This window comes from Panthera tigris, chromosome A1, assembly GCF_018350195.1.
Source record: "Panthera tigris isolate Pti1 chromosome A1, P.tigris_Pti1_mat1.1, whole genome shotgun sequence".
NCBI lineage: Eukaryota > Metazoa > Chordata > Mammalia > Carnivora > Felidae > Panthera > Panthera tigris.
The window spans coordinates 9960786-9979438 of record NC_056660.1 but is presented as its reverse complement, the minus strand read 5'-3'; the positions used below and the strand labels follow the sequence as shown (position 1 = coordinate 9979438).

Sequence of the window (18653 nt, the reverse complement as noted above, 5' to 3'; positions counted from 1 at the left end):
TGGGGACATGGCTGTCCAAGCTTGCCTTCATTTCTCCTATCTTAAAAACGCCCCCTTCACTCTACTTCCCCTCTAGTTACTTAGATATTTCCCAATTTCCCTTCGCAGGAAACCCCCCAAAATAGTTACATACATTGACCGCCCCCGAATTTGTCTTTTACGTGTCTTTTAATCTTCAGGGTCCCTCTCCATCCCCTTCTTTCCCTTATAATCTATTGAAGAAACCAAGCCATTGGATGTGGAGAGGTTCCCACGCTCTGGATTTTGTTGAATGCATACTCATTGTGTAGTTTAGCAAGTTCCTCTGTTCCCTGTATTTCCTACAATTGGCAGAGACTGACCTCCTCTCAGGATAGATCCCTCTGACAAGACTGCAAGTGGTATGTGACAAGGAGGATTACAACATATAGTTGTTTCTCTTTGTGTGAGGTTACCAGCTGTTGATGCTCAATGCCTAGATTAATGGATGAAAGGGGGTGATAGTCTATCAGTTCTTTATCATGTGTAAGCTAGAATATGTTTATAAAGAGACATTTTCCCTCATCTACCGTTTAGTTTACCAGGGGGGGAGCGGGGGTGGGAGCTTGATCGTTTTCCTTCCATCAGTTTCTAAGATAATGAATTGGTTTCTTATCATCCTCTGAAAGTGGTCCCATTTTTTTTTTAACAGAACTCACAGATTTGAGCATATTTGAGGTGTCTCAATCTATTGCATATGTTATCCTTATTGAAGCTCAAATTACCTTTGAGCCTGTGGGCACCTCTTTAATTTTGATATAGCTCTAGTCTTTTTTTTTTTCTTTCTTTCTATGTAGTTCCAGACTCATCTTGCACATTTCCCACCCCAGATCTGGACTCGGCCAGTTCTCCCAGGAGCCCTCTGTCTCACACTGATCAAGCATTCTTCTAACCACAACTACTCCTGTCAAGGCAACCCATGAACTCCATTCCATGCATGCCAACGGCCAAGTCTATCCTCGACTTCCTTGACCTTGACAGTGATCGGTCCTTTTTCCTTCATTTTCTTCACTTGGTTTTCAGCACAACACACTCTGTTGGGCTTTCTCCTTCACAACTGACTGCCCCTTCTCAGTCCATTTTGCTGCTTCTTCCACTGACCGCTTGTTAGTGAAATGCCCCAAGACTCAGTCCTTGAACCTCTTGTCTTTTCTAGCTTGATCATCTCATCCAGTCTCATTTGTTTCAAATACATAGGATGACTCCCATTTATCTTTGGCTTAGACCCTCTCCCTCAACACAGATCCCTACGGCCCAACATCCTTCTTCTGTCGATCTCCAGTTGGAAGCTTGCTAGGACACTTCTAATTTCACATTCCCACAACCGAACCCCTGAGCGTCCCCCTGAGTCTTGAATATTCTACCTTTCAGTTAATGGCCACTCTATCCTTGCCATTGTTTCAATCTAAATCCCTGGAGTCATTCTTGGCGCATCTCTTTGCTTCCCACCCCACATTCTTTGCATCAGGAAACTTATTTACCTATGAAATATATTTAGAAGCAGACCAGTTCTTCCAATCACACATAACACCCTAGTCTGAGCCATCATCGTTTATCTCCTGGATTATTGCAGTAGCCTCTTAGCCAGTATCTCGGCTTCCACCTTTACGCTCTTATAGTCTACTCTTGGCCAGGGCGACCCGTTAAAGCATAATCATGTGACCCCCTCTTCTCAAAACTCAGCAGTGGCTCCTCCTTATTTCAGAGTAATAGTTATACTCTGCAATGGCCTATAGGACTCTACACAATTTACAACGCCCCCCTCACACACCTACCCCTCACCTCCTTCCAACGCACCTCCCCTTTGTTTTCTGTCCTCACTTCCTTCTTCTCTCCAGCTGCCTGGATTGCCTTGCAATTCCTGAAACATCAGCCACGCTCCGGCCTCAAGGCTTTGCCTTTGAAAGGGTGAGAGGTTCTCACCCGAGATTTCGGCATGACTTTTTCTCTCACCTCCCTCAAATCTCAATTCGCCTGTCACCATCTAAATGACACCTCCCTAAATTACCCCCACGTAACATTGCAAACCCTTCCCCCACCACTCCACTCTGGATCCGCCTTACCCTGACCAATTTTTTCCCCCATAGAATTATCACTTTCTAAACTTTTATGGTGCATTACAGTTTGCCTGAGTGTTATATTTATCATCAGCTGTCCGTCTCCCCCTACTAAAGTGTAAGCTCCGTGAAGACAGGGTTTTTTTCTCATTTTCTTCACTGCTACATCCCAGACCTGGAAGAGTGCCTGACATATGAGGCACTCGGGAAATATTCGTTGCTTAAATGAATGAATAAAAGGTGGCACATATAACCATCCACTGCCTGAGGTCTTTGCCCTGCCAGTCATTGCTAAACCCAGGTAAACTGGTTTTTTCCAATATCCTGAATGGGAACTGCAGTCACCCTTGACCTCCGGTGGGACACTCCATGGATAGCAGAGATAATTTACACGGTGATGGATCTCTCTTGTATCTCTTTCCCAGGCATTTATGATAAGCCTCTTTCAGGCTTTCCTCTGGGGCTGCTCCTTGGTCTCCATTTATGGCTTCTTTCTTTGACCTGCACCTCAAACCTGGGGATTCCCCAGGGCTTCATCAGCCGGAGGTATCTTTATGGTCCACACGTTCATCCTCGTAATACTAGTCACTCTGAGGCATCACTATACACATGCAAGGCTTGACCGCAAAAGGGGCCAGCCGACAGAAACGGCTGCAGGGTCCTGTGATCACTAGACAAGCCCTGACCCACCTCCAGCCCGTGTTCTGCCTGACTGCCCACACCCGGATGCGTCACAATTGCTGCCAATATATCATCAGGCCCCTGTTTCCCACCACGGTTTCCTTGAAGGAGCTCCAACCCACCAGTCTGTATTTTCACTCCCAGGGCAATCGCTTTTGCGGCAGATCCTCTCTGTTGGCAGAGAGGGAGCACCTTGCCAGTCTCATCCTAGTTCAGGTCCTGAGCCACAGTCGTAACTGTTCAACAGAAACAAATAAATGGCAGATAGAGAGGCCTCGGCAGAGTAAATAATGCAGCACACCCTCATTCAGGTCGATTGGAAGAGCCTTGATGGCTGGAGGGGCTACGCCCGGTGTGAAACCTCATTGGTTGAAAGCGTACAGGGCAGTCGCCCCCGCTACTGCTCATTGGCTACGAGTGCCCAGGACCACCTACCGCTCTAGCTCTCATTGGCTGGGAGCCTTCAATAACACCTAAAGAAAACAAATGCTTTGTGTGTGTATATATGTATACATACACAGTATAATATTGTAACTGCTTTACATTAATTTTAAAATCTTAAGGCAAATATTTAAGAGGTAAATTCATTATAATGAATGAGTTCCAGGAGGCAATGGGGTGTTAAATGGGATATGTGTGTATGTCCTGATGATTCCCAAGTCGACATCTATAGCTCACCTCTTCCACACAAACTCCAGACCGAGATATTCAACTGCCTGTTGGACATATTTTCAACCAACGTGTCTTCAACTGAGTTCACATTTCCCCTATGCCCTTTCCCACCCAACCTGGTCCTCACCCATGCCTGCTCAGTAAACAGCAGGAGTGTCCACTCAGCCATGCAACTCAAAACCAGAAACATCATCCTTCATTCTTTCCCCTTCCTTGCCATTTATATTCTTTTAGTCATCAAATCCTACCCTTTCCACCACCTTATTACCTAATGAATACATCCCGGTGGGTACCATTCCGGGGGGCATCCAAATAAATGAAACTCTTTACTACAACTGAGCAGTGCCTTTTATGGTGGGAGAAGGGTACCCAGTGCCCAGGAGACAGAGGGAGGGTCAGTTACTTCCACCTATAGGAGAAGGGAATTAGAGATAGCTCTCTTTAAGCTGAGCATTGGTGAATGTATGAATGTCCTTGGTGGACAGGAGAAGGGATTCTAGGTAGAGTAAACAAATGACAAAAGATCTGGCAGTTTGAGGACGCATAATACTGAACACAAATGTTTGCGAGTGCCAGTTGATAGCACTATTGACAATAGGCAAAAGGTGGAAACAGCCCAATGTCCAGCAATGGCTAAATGAATAAAGAAACTGTGGTATACACATACAATAGAATACTATTCAACCATAAAAGGGAACCATAAAAAGGAATGAAGTACCGATAGATGCTACAATGCGGATGAACCTTGAAAGCATTACACGAAATGAAGAAGCCAGATGTGAAAGGTCACGTGTTCTCTGATTCCCAATAAAAAGTATCCAGAATACATCATCCACAGAGATAGAAAGTAGATTGTTACTTACCAGAGGCTAGGGAAGAGGGAAACAGGAAGTAATTTTATTTGTTTTTAATGTTTATGTATTTTAAGAGAGAGAAAGAGCACAAGCAGGAGAGGGGCAGAGAGAGAGAGAGAGACGGGGGGCAGAGAGAATCCCAAGCAGGCTCCAGACTGCCAGCGCAGAGTCTGATAACAGGGCTTGATCTCACAAACTGTAAGATCATGACCTGACCCAAAATCAAGAACCAGACGCTTAACCGACCTAGCCACCCAGGAGCCCCAGGAATCAATTTCTTAAAGGGTAGAGGGTTTCCTTTTGAGATGATGAAAATGTTTTGGAATAAGATAAAGGTGGTAGTTGCAGAACATTATGAAAGTATTAATTGTCAATGAATTGTTCATTTTTAAATAGTTAATGTTATGCCCTGTGAATTTCGTTTCAATTCAAAAAAATTTTTTTTTAATTAAAACAATTTTTTTTCAAGGTGTATTCATCTTTGAGAGACAGAAACAGACAGAGTGCAAGCAGTAGAGGGGCAGAGAGGGAGGAAGACACAGGGTCTGAAGCAGGCTCCAGGCTCTGAGCTGTCAGCACAGAGCCTGACGCGGGGCTTAAACTCATGAACCGTAAGATCATGACCTGAGCTAAAGTCAGACGCTCAACCAACTAAGCCACCCAGACATCCCTAAATTTTAAAAAATGTTTTGAAAACTTGGAGAGATAAGGGAGAAGTAGTTATAAATGAGAGAAGGTAGGGGAAAAAATAGTATAAGAAGGACCATAACTGTAGATGAGGATCTTTGGAAATATTCAAACTCTTGTTCTTATGGAGTACTGATACAGCATTAAATTCAACAGATATGTAGATATCATCTTACTTGACTGGGGCGAGATATTTGGCTCCTGACTCCTCTTGAAGTCCCGGTTTTGATCCAGTCTTCTTTAGAATATGATTTCCAAACATACTCATCGTTGTACTGTGTCTGATTGGGAATAGGGTCACTAAGTGAATAGGTATATCCTAGTCTTCTGATACCCTTTCGACTACAAGAAAAGATGGCGAAATCAGAATAAGGGATTAAATGCCAAATCACACAGCAACACACAGGTCAAATAATTTTCCTTATTACATTTTTTTCTTTTTAAAGATTGGCTCAAGCAAGACTTGATGCCAGAAAGAATTTAATTTCCAGATTCCCTTGAAAGGAAACAATCCCATATCTTAGGACGGCTCTTCACAAAAGTACTGGAGGCCTAAAATGGAATTTAAAAGAACAACAATCTGAAATTCATTAATTTTTTTAATTAAAAATACTTCTTAAAGAGCTAGGTACTCTCCTGTATAAATAGCACTTCAATGTAATCAAATACTTGTTGAAGAAATGTTTCTCTCTATGCATGTATTCCTTCTGGTTAATAAAAGGAAGGTAAGTAAGAACAGGACATCACTGGTCTGCAAGGCTGTAATGAAACCAAGCATCCAGGCAACGATCAGCATTTGTACTCACAGTTCAAGAAGAGGGTCCACCAGCTATCATGTTCCCTAGATGGACATACACAACACCTATTAAATATTTTTGCCGAAACACCCAGCTTGAATTAGATGAAGTCTTTGGCATATTAGATTATAGGAAATGCATAAAAAGAGGAATATTTTAAATAACACAGTGGAGATGAAATCAGAAAAATCCAGAATTCTCAGGGGAAAAAAATGGAATTCTCAGAAAAAAAAAAAAGAAAGGGAACCTATAGATTAAACGAGGCAAAAAACATAATAACCAAGTGCAATGTGTAGAACTTACTTGAATTTAATTTCTAACCAACTTGTTATTTTTTTTTAATTGTGAGACATCAGGGGGAAATTTGATTGCTGATTGGCCATTTGATATTAAGGAATTATTTTTTAGCCGACACAATGGTATTGTAGCATATGATTTTATTATTATTTTGTAATGTTTTATTTTATTTTTGAGAGAGAGAGAGAAAGCGGGGGAGGGGCAGAGAGAGAGGGAGACACAGAATCTGAAGCAGACTCCAGGCTCCGAGCTGTCAGCACAGAGCCCAACGCGGGGCTCGAACCCATGGACCATGAGATCACGACCTGAGCCGAAGTCAGAAGTTAACTGACTGACCCACCCCGGCGCCCCTATATCGTAGCATACTTTTAAAGAGTCCTTATCTTTTGGAGATACATAAGAATAATACTTAGAATTAAAATGATAGAATGCCTGGAATTTGCTTCAACATTATCCAGTGGGAAGGCGGGGTGGAAGGTATTGTCTGGGTATTGATTATTGTAGCTGGATACTGGCTGGGGATTCGTTGTATGTTCTTTTGTGTACGTCTAAAATGTTTCATATTGGCTTTTTAAAAAAAGAAGACTGGGTTAGATTCAGGTACTATCTATAAGAAACCAAACATCTGGGAAGTGGGATACATCTGGATGATGAACCAGTTTACTTGTTATTCAGATGTGTGGGCTCAGGTAGGACTGTGGTCCTAAATCAAACTGAAGTAATCAAAGGCACATGACGATTTTCCAAAGGCAACACAGCACAATCGGCTTGAAAGGAGTTGATGTTGATGTTCAGATCTCCATCTCCCAGTGTAATCTTCCTTAACGTGTCTCTGCCTGAAAGCAAACCCGCGTCGCTACCCAAGTGCTTCTGTCCCACACCTTTCTCTCTCCCCTAGGTCACGGCAGGATCTTAGGAAGGTGCGGTACGCCTCTGGGTCTAAGCCTCCAACAGTGAGAGGGATGTGGTTCCAAGGAAGCCATCTTGTAATCCAAGTTCCATGCCCTTACCTTGGGCTCACGAGGATTTCTGAAGGGGTGGAGGTTGGGGGTGCTCTAACGAGGGCAAATGCTCTGGGAGAGGGTGTTCTGGTTTTAGGTACATTGTGCCCTGCTTTGGCCAAGAGCAGTGTCTAGCTTCTCATTTCCTAATAATTACAAAACGTTCGTCCCTCTTTGGGGAGAAGCCTCTGAGGAGAGAGCAGAGAATATAGAATGCTTTGAATGGTTCTTCTCCCCACCTATTTAAACATTTTTTTTTTCAGGTTTTCAAAAAAAAATCCCGAAGACATGTCATTAGCTAGAAAGAAAAGCATCTCTGAGCAGGGGAAGCAGGACAGGGTGGTGATGCTTGATTCTTTTAAACACAACTGGAATCTTTTCTGAGACTACCAAATTTTTAAGGATTCACTGGGTAACGCTGGCACATAAAAATGTCGTCACGTTTTCCTTCAGATTTCCATCATTCACTAAGGTACTCAAGTCTTGTTTTTTTTTTTTTTAAGCCAGACATACGATGAAATATTTAATCCAGTCCAGCCAGTCCTCATCTCATTCTACATTGTAAAATATTTAACAATACACGGAAATATAGGCTGGCTGGCCAGACCAATTAATTTTCAGCATATAGAACTTTCTCCTTCATTAAATGCATAGTGGATGTTTGATTTGTATCTATAGGAGAAGATGGGTGTTAGCTGAATCTATTGTGGCGATCATTTCACAATGTATGGAAGCCAAGCCATCACCCGTGGTGTGCCGCACGGGTTCAATTTATACAGTGATGTGTGTTAATTATTCCTCAATAGAACTGGAAAAAATATTAAACAAGTTCCTTCCATGTGAAAGAGTAACTGATGTGATTTAATAGCCATTTGTTAAGACACAGACTTTCAGGATACTTGGAAAATGAGATGGGGAAAAACTCAATAACTGGAAGACATATCATCTAATTATTTGCTTTCAATAAAATCCAAGGAGTTCCCAGCCAGGTTGTCAGCTGCTCAATCGTTAACAAAAATCACCTTGTCATTTCTGGCACTTAACTCAGAGAGAGTTCAAAGTCTTGAATGGCAGTGCCACACCCAACTCCTTTCATTCACGGCTACTTATTCACGTGAACAAGACTGGTTAACATTAGCATCTATAAATTGAAAAATAAACAGCAGAAGCAGAAAAAAAATGGACGCTGAATGCAGTCTCACTCCCAAAATAGTAACACTTCAAACAGGATACATAAACTAATTGCAAACAGAACAGTCACATTTATCTCGTTAAGATACAATTCCAAAAAATTTCCTTCTTGTGTTTAGTGACTATTAACATCGGTAAAGTATTTATTGCTTTGAGCAATCGTGTACTAAAAATAATTGTTATAACTCAGTACTTAGGGTCACATAATATGTTTAAAAATTAATTTCAATTAATATACTAAAATAGTTTCAAAGAAGTATAATGGGGCGATCAATAAATTGCTTTCAAACACAAAATATATGATAGCAGGGTAAAATTCTACGGAGGAAGTGGAGAGGAATAAAAGTTCGAGAAGCAAAAGGAATGAAATAAATTGTCTACTGTCTGGTGTATTTTTTAAAAAGATCATAGAAAGTATCAATTTGCTAAGGTGTTTAGATTACCCATTGGCTATATTTTTTAATGACTTAATAGTTTTATCTTAAAGTGTCAATGTCTAGGATGGGCTATACATTTTATCTTCTACAATTATTTTAATTTACGATGAAAACTTTCCTGTGAACTTTAAAAATATGCGAATTTGAAGACCACTGACCTAGACTCCATTAGTACCCATTTGTTTTTTGGCTCTTATCCCAAATGTTTCTTCTTCAGACAACTGTTACTGTTTGGGAAGCTGGCATGATCATTACCGTCAGATGATAAATCTCCCAGTTAGGGGACATAATGTAACTCAGTGGGATAGCCACTGAGGAGTCTTACAGCCCTGTAGTTTGTGAAAGTCTATCAGAGATTACCCTGGGGGGTGGGAATTAATGAAAAATTTTGAGTTACTTCTCCATGCTGGTCACTGTACTAGTGTTTTCTTCTGTCATCAGAACCACCACCTGAGGCAGGAATCATTATTCCTACTTTGCCAACCATAAAACTGAGCCACAGCTTGTCACCTGCCGAAGGTAACAGAGATAAGAAGGGGTAGAGCAAAGAGCGGAGGTCAGAGCCCGTTTCTGCCCGACTCCTCAGCCGTGGTCTTGCCCACGATCCATTTGACTTCTCAGCAGCTTGAACTTTTAAGGTGCCAGGATCCTCTTTATTGGAAACAATTCACAGAGTAAACACAGGCCGGTGAAGCGTCTCCATGCTGGTTTCCCATCCACCCGTGATGCGATGAACGGTAACGAGGCTTTCCTGATCCCGCTCTCACTCACCCACCAATGAGTTTAAAGAGGCAGCTGACGGACAGAAATTCCCACCACGCACAATTCAGGTGGAAATGGGAGACGCTGAGAGGCCACTTAGGAAGCAGTGAGTGGAGGAGTGAAGGTAAGGGTGAGTGGGTCGTGGCCCTCCAGCTTCCAAGATGAGTGTTGATGATCAAGTGCTAACAATTCTTCATTCATCCAGTTACTGAATCGTCATTGTCTGCCTACTACCTACCAGGTAATGAATGCAATGCCTGCTCCATGTTTTTGAGTAGCACAATTCTGTTAACCTACATACTGGCTCTATTGCCCTGACCCGCAGTGACTTTATGAAGGATCCATGTGTTTCTTTCCTTAGTTTTCCTGTAGGAGGTCTGGATAGGGTCCGAAGGGGGGAAAGCCTGTCTGGTGCTTGGAGGAGCACTGTGCACGCAACAGGTTCTACCCGAGTGCACTTTTCTAAACCTTCTCTGATGACTGCTTTCTGTTGGTTTGGGACTCCGAATAACAGAACACAGGTGAACAGACGAAGGTGAGTCCATCGACCTGACACAAATCGGGATCTACCGAATTAAAGCAGGCACCGCTCCCGTCTTGGGCGTGAATGCAGTCCTCATTGTGGTCGCGTAGGAATCCCAGGTGGCCTCGCCTGGCAAAAGGATGACAAAACGGTTTGAAATGTGGCAAACCAGAATACTTCCATCGTGTGTCGTCTTCATAATTAAAATAATTTTTCAGGAGAAAAAAATTGGGGATAGTAATTTAAAGTCTAAAGGAATAGGGGCGCCTGGGTGGCTCAGTCGGTCAAGCGGCCGACTTCGGCTCAGGTCATGATCTCACGGTCCGTGAGTTCGAGCCCCGCGTCGGGCTCTGTGCTGACAGCTCAGAGCCTGGAGCCTGCTTCAGATTCTGTGTCTCCCTCTCTCTCTGACCCTCCCCCTTTCATGCTGTCTCTCCCTGTCTCAAAAATAAGTAAATGTTTAAAAAAATTAAAGTCTAAAGGAATAAATGCCAACTTGTGGCCTCTTTCAGGAAAGAGGGGAGGCTCAATTGAATTATCTGAGTTCCTCCCTATATAAAAGTAGGTCCATTGTTTTTCCTGAGGATTCCTACATGCTATTGTGAAGAATTTAAGCAATGCGTAAAAATATAAAACAGAAAGTTCGATTGAAGTTCTATCCCCTTAAGATGCCCACTGTGACTTTAGTGACCAATTCTCATGAACCCTATTAGATAAACCTATATGCACATGAAATGATTTTGCACAAAGGGGCTCACCTCCGGTTTTATTCTGGGCACCTTCCCCGTGCTCCCTCCTCCTCCTCAGCCCTCCTCCCAGACCATGTTAACAATTGTGCTGGTTTCTTTCCACGCTTTTACGTCTGCTGATACGATGATACAGAGATTTATATATGCATATATAAGGACGTTGACATATTGGGTTTTAGTTTCCGCCATCTTGTTTTACCAAACTGGGCTCATAATACACAAAGTGTCCTTTTCTTCTGTCTGTCACAGAACAGTGTCATCTGGGGCAGCTCTGATGCGTTCTCTGCCGCGACTGTGCAGGATTCTGCAGCATGCGTGATATTTCAATCTGCACAAGCAGATTCAACAAGAGAGACCAGCCCAAAGGCTAAATAAAGCCTGGGGCACGCCAATGTCAAGAGGTTGGGGAAGACTGAGAAAAGCAGTCAGCGAGGGCAGAGGACATCAGGGGCCACAGGAAGGAGGGCTTTCCACTAGGCGGTGGGGGAGGGATCGCCCATGGCAACTGCTGCCAGGCTGGGTCCAGACGACTGAGGATAGAGAATTAACCATCAGGCACCTGCTAGCAACAACAGGCTTTGACTGCCCCAGCCTCCCACTGTCCACAAAGCACCAAGAAAGTCCCTTTCTTGGGAATACAGATTTTAAATTTAACTCCGACATTTTCTCATTCTTCCTATCTAGGCAATTAACCTGGTTACATCTCACTAGAACCTGGGTCCAAAGGGTCCCCTTTACTATTTGAATAACCCGCTGTCCGGGGTCTAGGGCCTCACCGCAGGAACCCTGTAGCCACCTAACTGCCTGTGTATCTTCCCACTCCTGTATCCTGAAAACAATCGCTATACTTTTCTCAAATACGTCTGCAGTTTCCAAATAGCTTTACAATCTATATGCCCCGCCTGGCCTGTAGGGCCCTGACGGAACATTTCATTCGTGCTGCCTCTATACTTCTGTTTCCTCTCCCATCTCCCAGGCAGGTCTTGTTTCTCATTTAATAGGCCCTTTGGGGGAGCCAGGCAGCTGGACCCGCTCCTCCGTGACTGTTTCCCCACTGCCCTCCCACGGGTTGAGACTCCCCTCCGCCCACTCCCCCGGGTCTCACAAAAGCCAGAGCCCCGCAGGCTACGCTCTGTGCCTCCGTTTACACACACGCTGCGGGTGTGCGCGCCCCGAGCCCACGCGCCTCCGAGAAATGACGTCATGCTCTGACACCGGCTCGTTAGTGGGAGTCACTTCATGCTTCGAAGCATTTTGTTCCAACTGCGGCATTAAATGTTCTTTGTTCAGAGAGTTCCAAGTATGGACAAGTAAGTGGGAAGAAATTGGGAGGCAGTGTGGCTCCTAAAAGAAACCTCCATGGAACCTGATTTGAACCTCGGAGTGTGACGTTTGCAGGGCTCAGGAAGGATCCTCTCTGCACAGAGCCCACGCACCATTTCCCCCTCTTTTTCCTAAAGCAAACAACACTGACCCAGGCCAGACCAATTTCCTGTTAAGCCCAAATATACCTCAAACACCCTGGCAACACAGCGCCGGGGTAACATCTCCCAACTGATCACATGGGCAAGCCAGGAACACCTCTGGCTGCCGCTGCCTGAGGCCTTTCCTCCTTCTGAGGACAGGCTGGGTGCTGGCTGCCTTCTGTTGCCAAGATCCTATTCTGGAAGGCATCGGGTGCAGGAGAGGCCATGCCTGGCTGCCTCTAGGACCTGAGACCGAGCGGACCCCCCACTCCCTAATGCTAATCCGCCTGGATGACCAACATGACGAGATGTGCACTCAATTTCCAGGACATCTTTCTTCTTTTTGTCTAACGGTTTTTCTTACTAAAAGTCTCTAGGTCAGGTCTGCGTCTACGCTTTTTATTTCCATTGACAAAGCTCCTGCAAATAAAATGCTATTAGAATTAACCCTCTTCGTTAACAGCAGCAGTAACTTAAAAATCTATAATCCGAATATTCTAAAAACGTCTTTGCAAGCCATGTGCCACTGCTTTCTTTTACGTTTATTCTCGCTAAGTATCCCAGTGTCTTTCCCTCTAACTCTGTGTCCACCCGTCCCATGATTCTGTCTTCCTCTTTCTACCTCTCTCATTTTCTGTTCATCCTACAGGCAAGGCTTGAGCCCCTCCCATGGACCATAGAGACCACAGGCCCGAGGCCATAGAGACCCTGTCCTGGCCTTGGGGAGCTCACAGGTGAGGAGAAGAAAGAGAAAATAGCCAACGAGCACTTTAAGTGGGGTGCTGTGCTGTGTGCCGTGGGAGCCCCCAGGAAGGCGCAGTTCTTTCTGGTTGGATGAGAGAAGGGGCATCGAGGGTGGATCCGGGAGGGACTTCATAGAACAAGTGGCATCTGAGCCGGGACTTAAAGCAGGAGTTTGACAGCGATTACAGGAGGACGCGGAGGGAAGCATTCTTCAGAGAAAGCAGCGCGAGGTATGAAAAGTCTCAAGTGGCCTGATGTGAGTGAAGCAGGGGAAGAAATGGTCAACGCCAGGCCAGCGAGGCCTTGTTTGCCTTGCTGCCCCCTTGAACTCACCACCCCTGGAGGTATTCACAATTACAAAAATGTATTAGGAGGTTTTGAAAATAGCATAAAACAGTAACGAACATGTGCGTATACTGTTACGCTTTACAAAGTGTTTCCACGGGTGGAATCTTGTTTCATCCATACCATAGCCTGCTGGGTGGGCAAGTATGAACAGTACCTGGTGATTCAACGTTTTCCTAGTTGTCGGGAGGATTAAAGGGGAGGGTAAATTCAAGCATTTAACGTAGGCTGAACAGAGACCCAAAAGATAGGTCCACGTCCTAACCCCCAGAACCCGCGAGTGGTACCACATAAGGGTAAAGGGCCTTTGCAGGTGCAGTTAAGGATCTTGGGATGAGGAGATCGTGCTGGATTATCAGTGGGCCCCGAGTGCAATTTCATCATCCTTATGGGAGGCAGAGGGAGACTCGACCCGGAAGAGGCGGGGATGTGACCGTGGAGGCGCACGCCGCGGTGATGAGGCCACGAGTTGAGAATGCCAACAGCTTCCAGAAAACACAAGAAGCAAGGAAGGCTTCTGCCCCAGAGCTACCGGTGCAGCACAGCCCTTGATTTGGGGCTTCGGGCCTCCAGAATAAATCTCCTTGGTTTCAAGCCACCAGTTCCTGGTTATTTATGGCAGTCCCTCAAAGTGATGCAGCACTTACAAGCCCACATAGAGTAATAGTTCAACAGCAAGTAGTCCGTGGCAGTCATTGTCAACCTCTCATCTTATTTTTGGACCAAAGCCAGGCAGTGTGACACATCAGTCCCCCACCTTTTGGAGCGTGACACTTTTAGCAGTGGAAGATCGAGTGGCACAGAGTGCCTGTTAGAGCCCCAAGACTGGGCGTGAAGAATGAAACTCACCCACAGGAAGGGGAACTTGGGGGGCAGAATCAATGAGCCCCGGTGATCAAACTGAGGTGTCAGCCAAGCCGCCCTCCCATGTACCGTGGGCAGCTGGCACCCTCCTAACTGAGCCTGCAAAGTCGAGTGGACAAGGAGTGTCATTTTCTACGTGTTAGATCAAGGCCCTTCTGTGACACCCAAATGAACTATCCGGTAGACAGTTGCATACTTTGGTTTGGAAATTAGGGGAAACACTGGAGTGAGAGGTAAGATTAGAAAGCCGGTGGGGCATTTCCGTAGACTTGAAGCCCTTGGCAGGACACGGCCACGACAGAGGATGTGAACCAAGGAGGAGAGAATCTTGGAGGATTCCCACATTCCCCAGACTGGAAGGGGGAGGGGAGACAGCGAAAGAAACCAAGAGGAGTGACTAGAAAGAGAGATTCAAAAGGAATGCGGTTCCTGTCTCTCTCTCTCTCTTTTTTTTTTTTTTTTTTTTTGCCTTGTCATCATATAGAAACAGAATGTGTTCAATATGTTTTTTACAGGTTAAGTATTTTCATTTTCTGTCCTTAATTTACAAAGGGATGAATGGAATGGAATGAAAATACGCATTTCATTCATTCTGGTGGGTCTACGATTCCAGGGAATGCGCCATTGAACAGTTCCCACTGCTCTGTAGCCACTGTGGAACCGTAATTACCCAGCGAGGCGGCTGCGGTGGGGTATTATTGCCGTGAAAAAGGCCAGGATGCGGCTGAGTACCTGGGAATCACTCTCCCTCCACTGACCCAGAGGCGGACTTGGTAAACCTGCTGCATTTGCACAATTAGCATTAAAAGCTCTACCCGAGTTCAATGCAGAATCGCTTTGAAAGAAAAATCAGCAAAGGTCGCGGAGAAGTGGCAGCTAAACGCCTAGGTGCCGGCCTGGCTACGACCACGTAGGGGTAAGGTGCCTCTGCACATCTACTTGCGGGGTCCTTTCCCTGCCTTCGGGCACCTCCCCGCATTCTGTGCACTTCCCCAGATCCTGCACGGGGGTCAGGTCTCCGCTGGGTCCGCTGTCTTCAGAGCATCCGACCTCCATTCCTTCTTTGTCTTTGACTTTGGGATCCTGGAAAGGCACTATTCCTTCCTTTTTGCTCTCCCCTCCTAGGCACTTGGGGGGGGGGGGTGTTTGAAAGCACCTGAGAGGTTTAGGGAGAGGTTTGGCAGAAACGGGACCAAGGGCTGTAAAAGGGCAAGATCATGAACATCTCATTCTCTCTGACTCCCAGACTCTCCATGAAGTGAGTCCCACCAGTAAGAGGGAGGCATAACACCCCTGCAGACCAAAGCAGCCTTTGCTCGGTGTACCCCATTCCCAGGGAAAAGCCTCGCCCCCCCCCCTCCCCTGCCGGCAGGGTCCGCAGCCTTACTTGGCTGAATCTGGTGGCCTCCTTGAAAGGGGCACGCAGCCTCCAGCCCAGGCGGTGCCATTCTTGCTGGAAAGAGGCCACCGCGATGCCCTCTGCTCCAGCTGGACTGGGTGCTGTGGGTGGAGCGCGGCTGCATTGTGACGCGTCGCCATGGAGACATGGGTCACTTCCTGCAGCTCAGCTGGGGGCCGACAGGTGCTGGAGGGAGGCTGGGCTCTTAATCAGGAGGGCCAGGGGACGGGTGGGGAAAGCAAGGGGATGTGTTTCCAGTAATATGGCTACTGACTTTTGTGTATTTGTATAGTTCTTGCAATGAGCTTTCCTGAGCATGGTCTTATTTGGGGAGAGGAGCAAAAAGAGGAGTAAGCTGAAGATTTTCAACTGCAAATTTTCTTTTTTTAAGTTTTCAATTTTTTGTTAACTTATTTATTTTTGAGAGAGAGAGACAGAGACAGAGCATGAGCGGGGGAGGGGCAGAGAGAGAGGGAGACACAGAATCCGAAGCAGGCTCCAGGCTCTGAGCTGTCAGCACAGAGCCCGCCCGACACGGGGCTTGAACCCATGAACTGGGAGATCACGACCTGTGCCCAAGTCTGCTGCTCAACCAACTGAGCCACCCAGGCGCCCCAATTGCAAATTTTCATCCACACATAACTTTCAACTTAAGTGACTGTGGGCAAAATTGTCAGATCTTTGCATTAGGTAGGAAACAAGAGTGGGGAAGGATGTGAGCTGACACCTTTCTCCTCACTGGGGTTCCTGGCACAAACCTTTGCACTTTGTGATTGTCAACTTAATTGTCCTTCTATCCCCACAAGACAAAACAGTGTCTCTCACCCCAGAGTTTTCCCAGAATGTGGAGGGATTTTTATCCTCATATTCTTGGCAACCACCTTGGTAGTTTGACACATAGTAGGGGCTTAGTGAAAGTGAATGCCTCCAGGCTAGGACACAGCTATTAGCCACCTGGCTGCAAAGAAAAGACAGGAAGTGCACATTGGAGACTGTTGGCAACATATTTAGAAGGCAATCTACAACAATCCCTTCTCTGCAAAGGGGTTATTCAAAAGTCAGACCTCTGTTGGCGGTGATATCTACAAAAAGGGAAATTATCACAGGACACAGAAAAAACATCAAAGTAAGCATCCCAAGTGCATATGCGAGGTATTGCTTAAAAATCAAGATCCCAAGTAGAATTTTCTGAGAGGATTCCTATCCGTTTTACATTCCTAATGCATTTTACACTTTCAAATTTTACATCAATGAATGGCGGTGGGAACACATAGAAGGTATAGAGTTCTGTCGATGTTATTAAAAGGAATGAGTCTAAATTGGGATTTAGTAGTGGCATCTAAATGAAGAAAATAACACCCAATAACAGATTACTGTCTGAAAATGGCAGAGTTAATTAGCATAGCATAATTTAAGAAAAATATACTTTTTTAAACAGAGCAGGGAGTCTATAGAATTTCGAAAGTGAATTTGTATTAATATCTTACATTTGTCTCATCTTAGGCAAGCTGTGAAATTATAGCCTACGCACCGAATCAAGAGCTGGAAGAAATCTTTGCACTTTCTACCTGGGGGGCTTTGGGATCAAGCAGATTCTTCTCTGAGCCCCAGTTTATCTGTAAAATGGAGTATAGCAGTACCTACCTCACCGGGATATAAAGATTAGTAACTCCAACAATAATTTATAAGTTATAAAGCCGTGTAAACCTAAGGTACTGCTGTTTTGTCTCACTGCTATTCCGAGCTTCCTTCTTTTTTGGTCTTGCATTTCTGCTTCAGAATGGATTTTTGGTACAAGTCCATTTTATCGCGAGCAGTATAGCAGTATTCCTGCCCTTGAATTCGGGTTGCTTGAGGTAACCCCTTTCAGTGATTAAGTTGATTCTTTTTTCCTTGGCCTCTTTCCCTTCACAAACACGGACTGTGCACTGAAAATGAGCTGGAGGGTGACATTAAGGGGCCCTGGATACCATGGGAGCTTAGGGAGCTTGTCCTAGAACAGGAAATGCCTGAGCTGGGTTCTCAGCTCAATGGGAGACAGGAGACGGGAGAGGGAGAGCTGTCACAAGGGGGAGAAGGGGCCCAGGAGGCAGGGGACAGCGTGGGATTGTCACACAGTCAAGAGTGAAGGGAGAGCTAAGAGACACCAGAGCACAAGGCCCTGCAGGCCTTTTACAGTTTTCCGTCATGAATTTATTGTTCTTCTTAGCTTGCACACCTGTCTTCTTTTATAAAACTGGATGCCCCTTGAAAGCAAGGGCTTCGGGAGTGCCTGGGTGGCTCAGTCGGTTAAACGTCTGACGGTTTGTGAGTTCAAGCCTGGCATCAGGATCAGTGCTGGGAGCCTGGAACCTGCTTGGGATTCTGTGTCTCCCTCTCGCTCTGCCCCTCCCCCGCTTTTGTTCTGTCTCTCAAAAATAAACATTTTTTAAAAATTTAAAAAAAGAAAAAGAAAGAAGGCAAGGGCTGTGCTTGGGCATCCCCCCTCCCACCCCCCGAAACATGAGAAGGATTCACTGGAGTTAAGTTAAAGCAGCAGGGTGAAGAGATCAGGTCAGAAGTTTACATAAATCCTGAAGAAGAGGGAAGATTATCCATATCACCTACCAGAATAAGTTCATCATTCAGAAATTAAGACATCCAGGTTACTAATATGCCTTTTACAGAGTTTCAAATTGATCTAAAACAATAGACAGTAGTTATATTGAATGGGTTAAATGTTACACGGTTGTTTCCAATTCAAATTATTATAATGAATTTCTTTCTGTGCACGCACGAGCACACACACACACACACACACACACACAGGAACCTGCTGTTAAAGCAGCGGAGAAACGGGTGGGTGGCAGAGGGAGGGGACAGCAAGTATAGAACACCCAGCTTTGGGCTGTGAGGGAGACAGCTTAAATGGTGGACAGTTAATGTTCCAACGAGAGATGAGTAACCAAGTTCACGGGCCGTGGGTAAGAAGCAGGGAGAGAGATGGCACTTGCCGCTGTGGAGAGAGCGCATGGGGCTCAGACCTGGAGAAGCTGTGTATGCCCCTCCTCGGACTGAGCGTGCCCACCTACAGCTGGGCATCTTGCGAGGACACGGATTCTGAGTAAGT

The 18653-nt window shown here is 45.4% G+C and overlaps 1 protein-coding gene across 1 annotated transcript in view; it reads right to left on the bottom strand.

Annotated features, from left to right (window-relative positions):
- Positions 1-15651, bottom strand: part of TEX26 (testis expressed 26) — a 31549-nt gene extending 15898 nt beyond the window's left edge. Inside the window, exons 1-3 of the mRNA XM_007074383.3 lie at positions 15533-15651; positions 10025-10106; positions 5146-5311 (exon numbers count right to left, since the gene is read on the bottom strand). Coding sequence (XP_007074445.2) covers positions 5146-5311; positions 10025-10106; positions 15533-15593 — 309 coding nt within the window. The 5' untranslated portion in view covers positions 15594-15651. The remainder of the gene's footprint in view (positions 1-5145; positions 5312-10024; positions 10107-15532) is intronic.
- Between the last annotated feature and the right edge of the window lie 3002 nt (positions 15652-18653).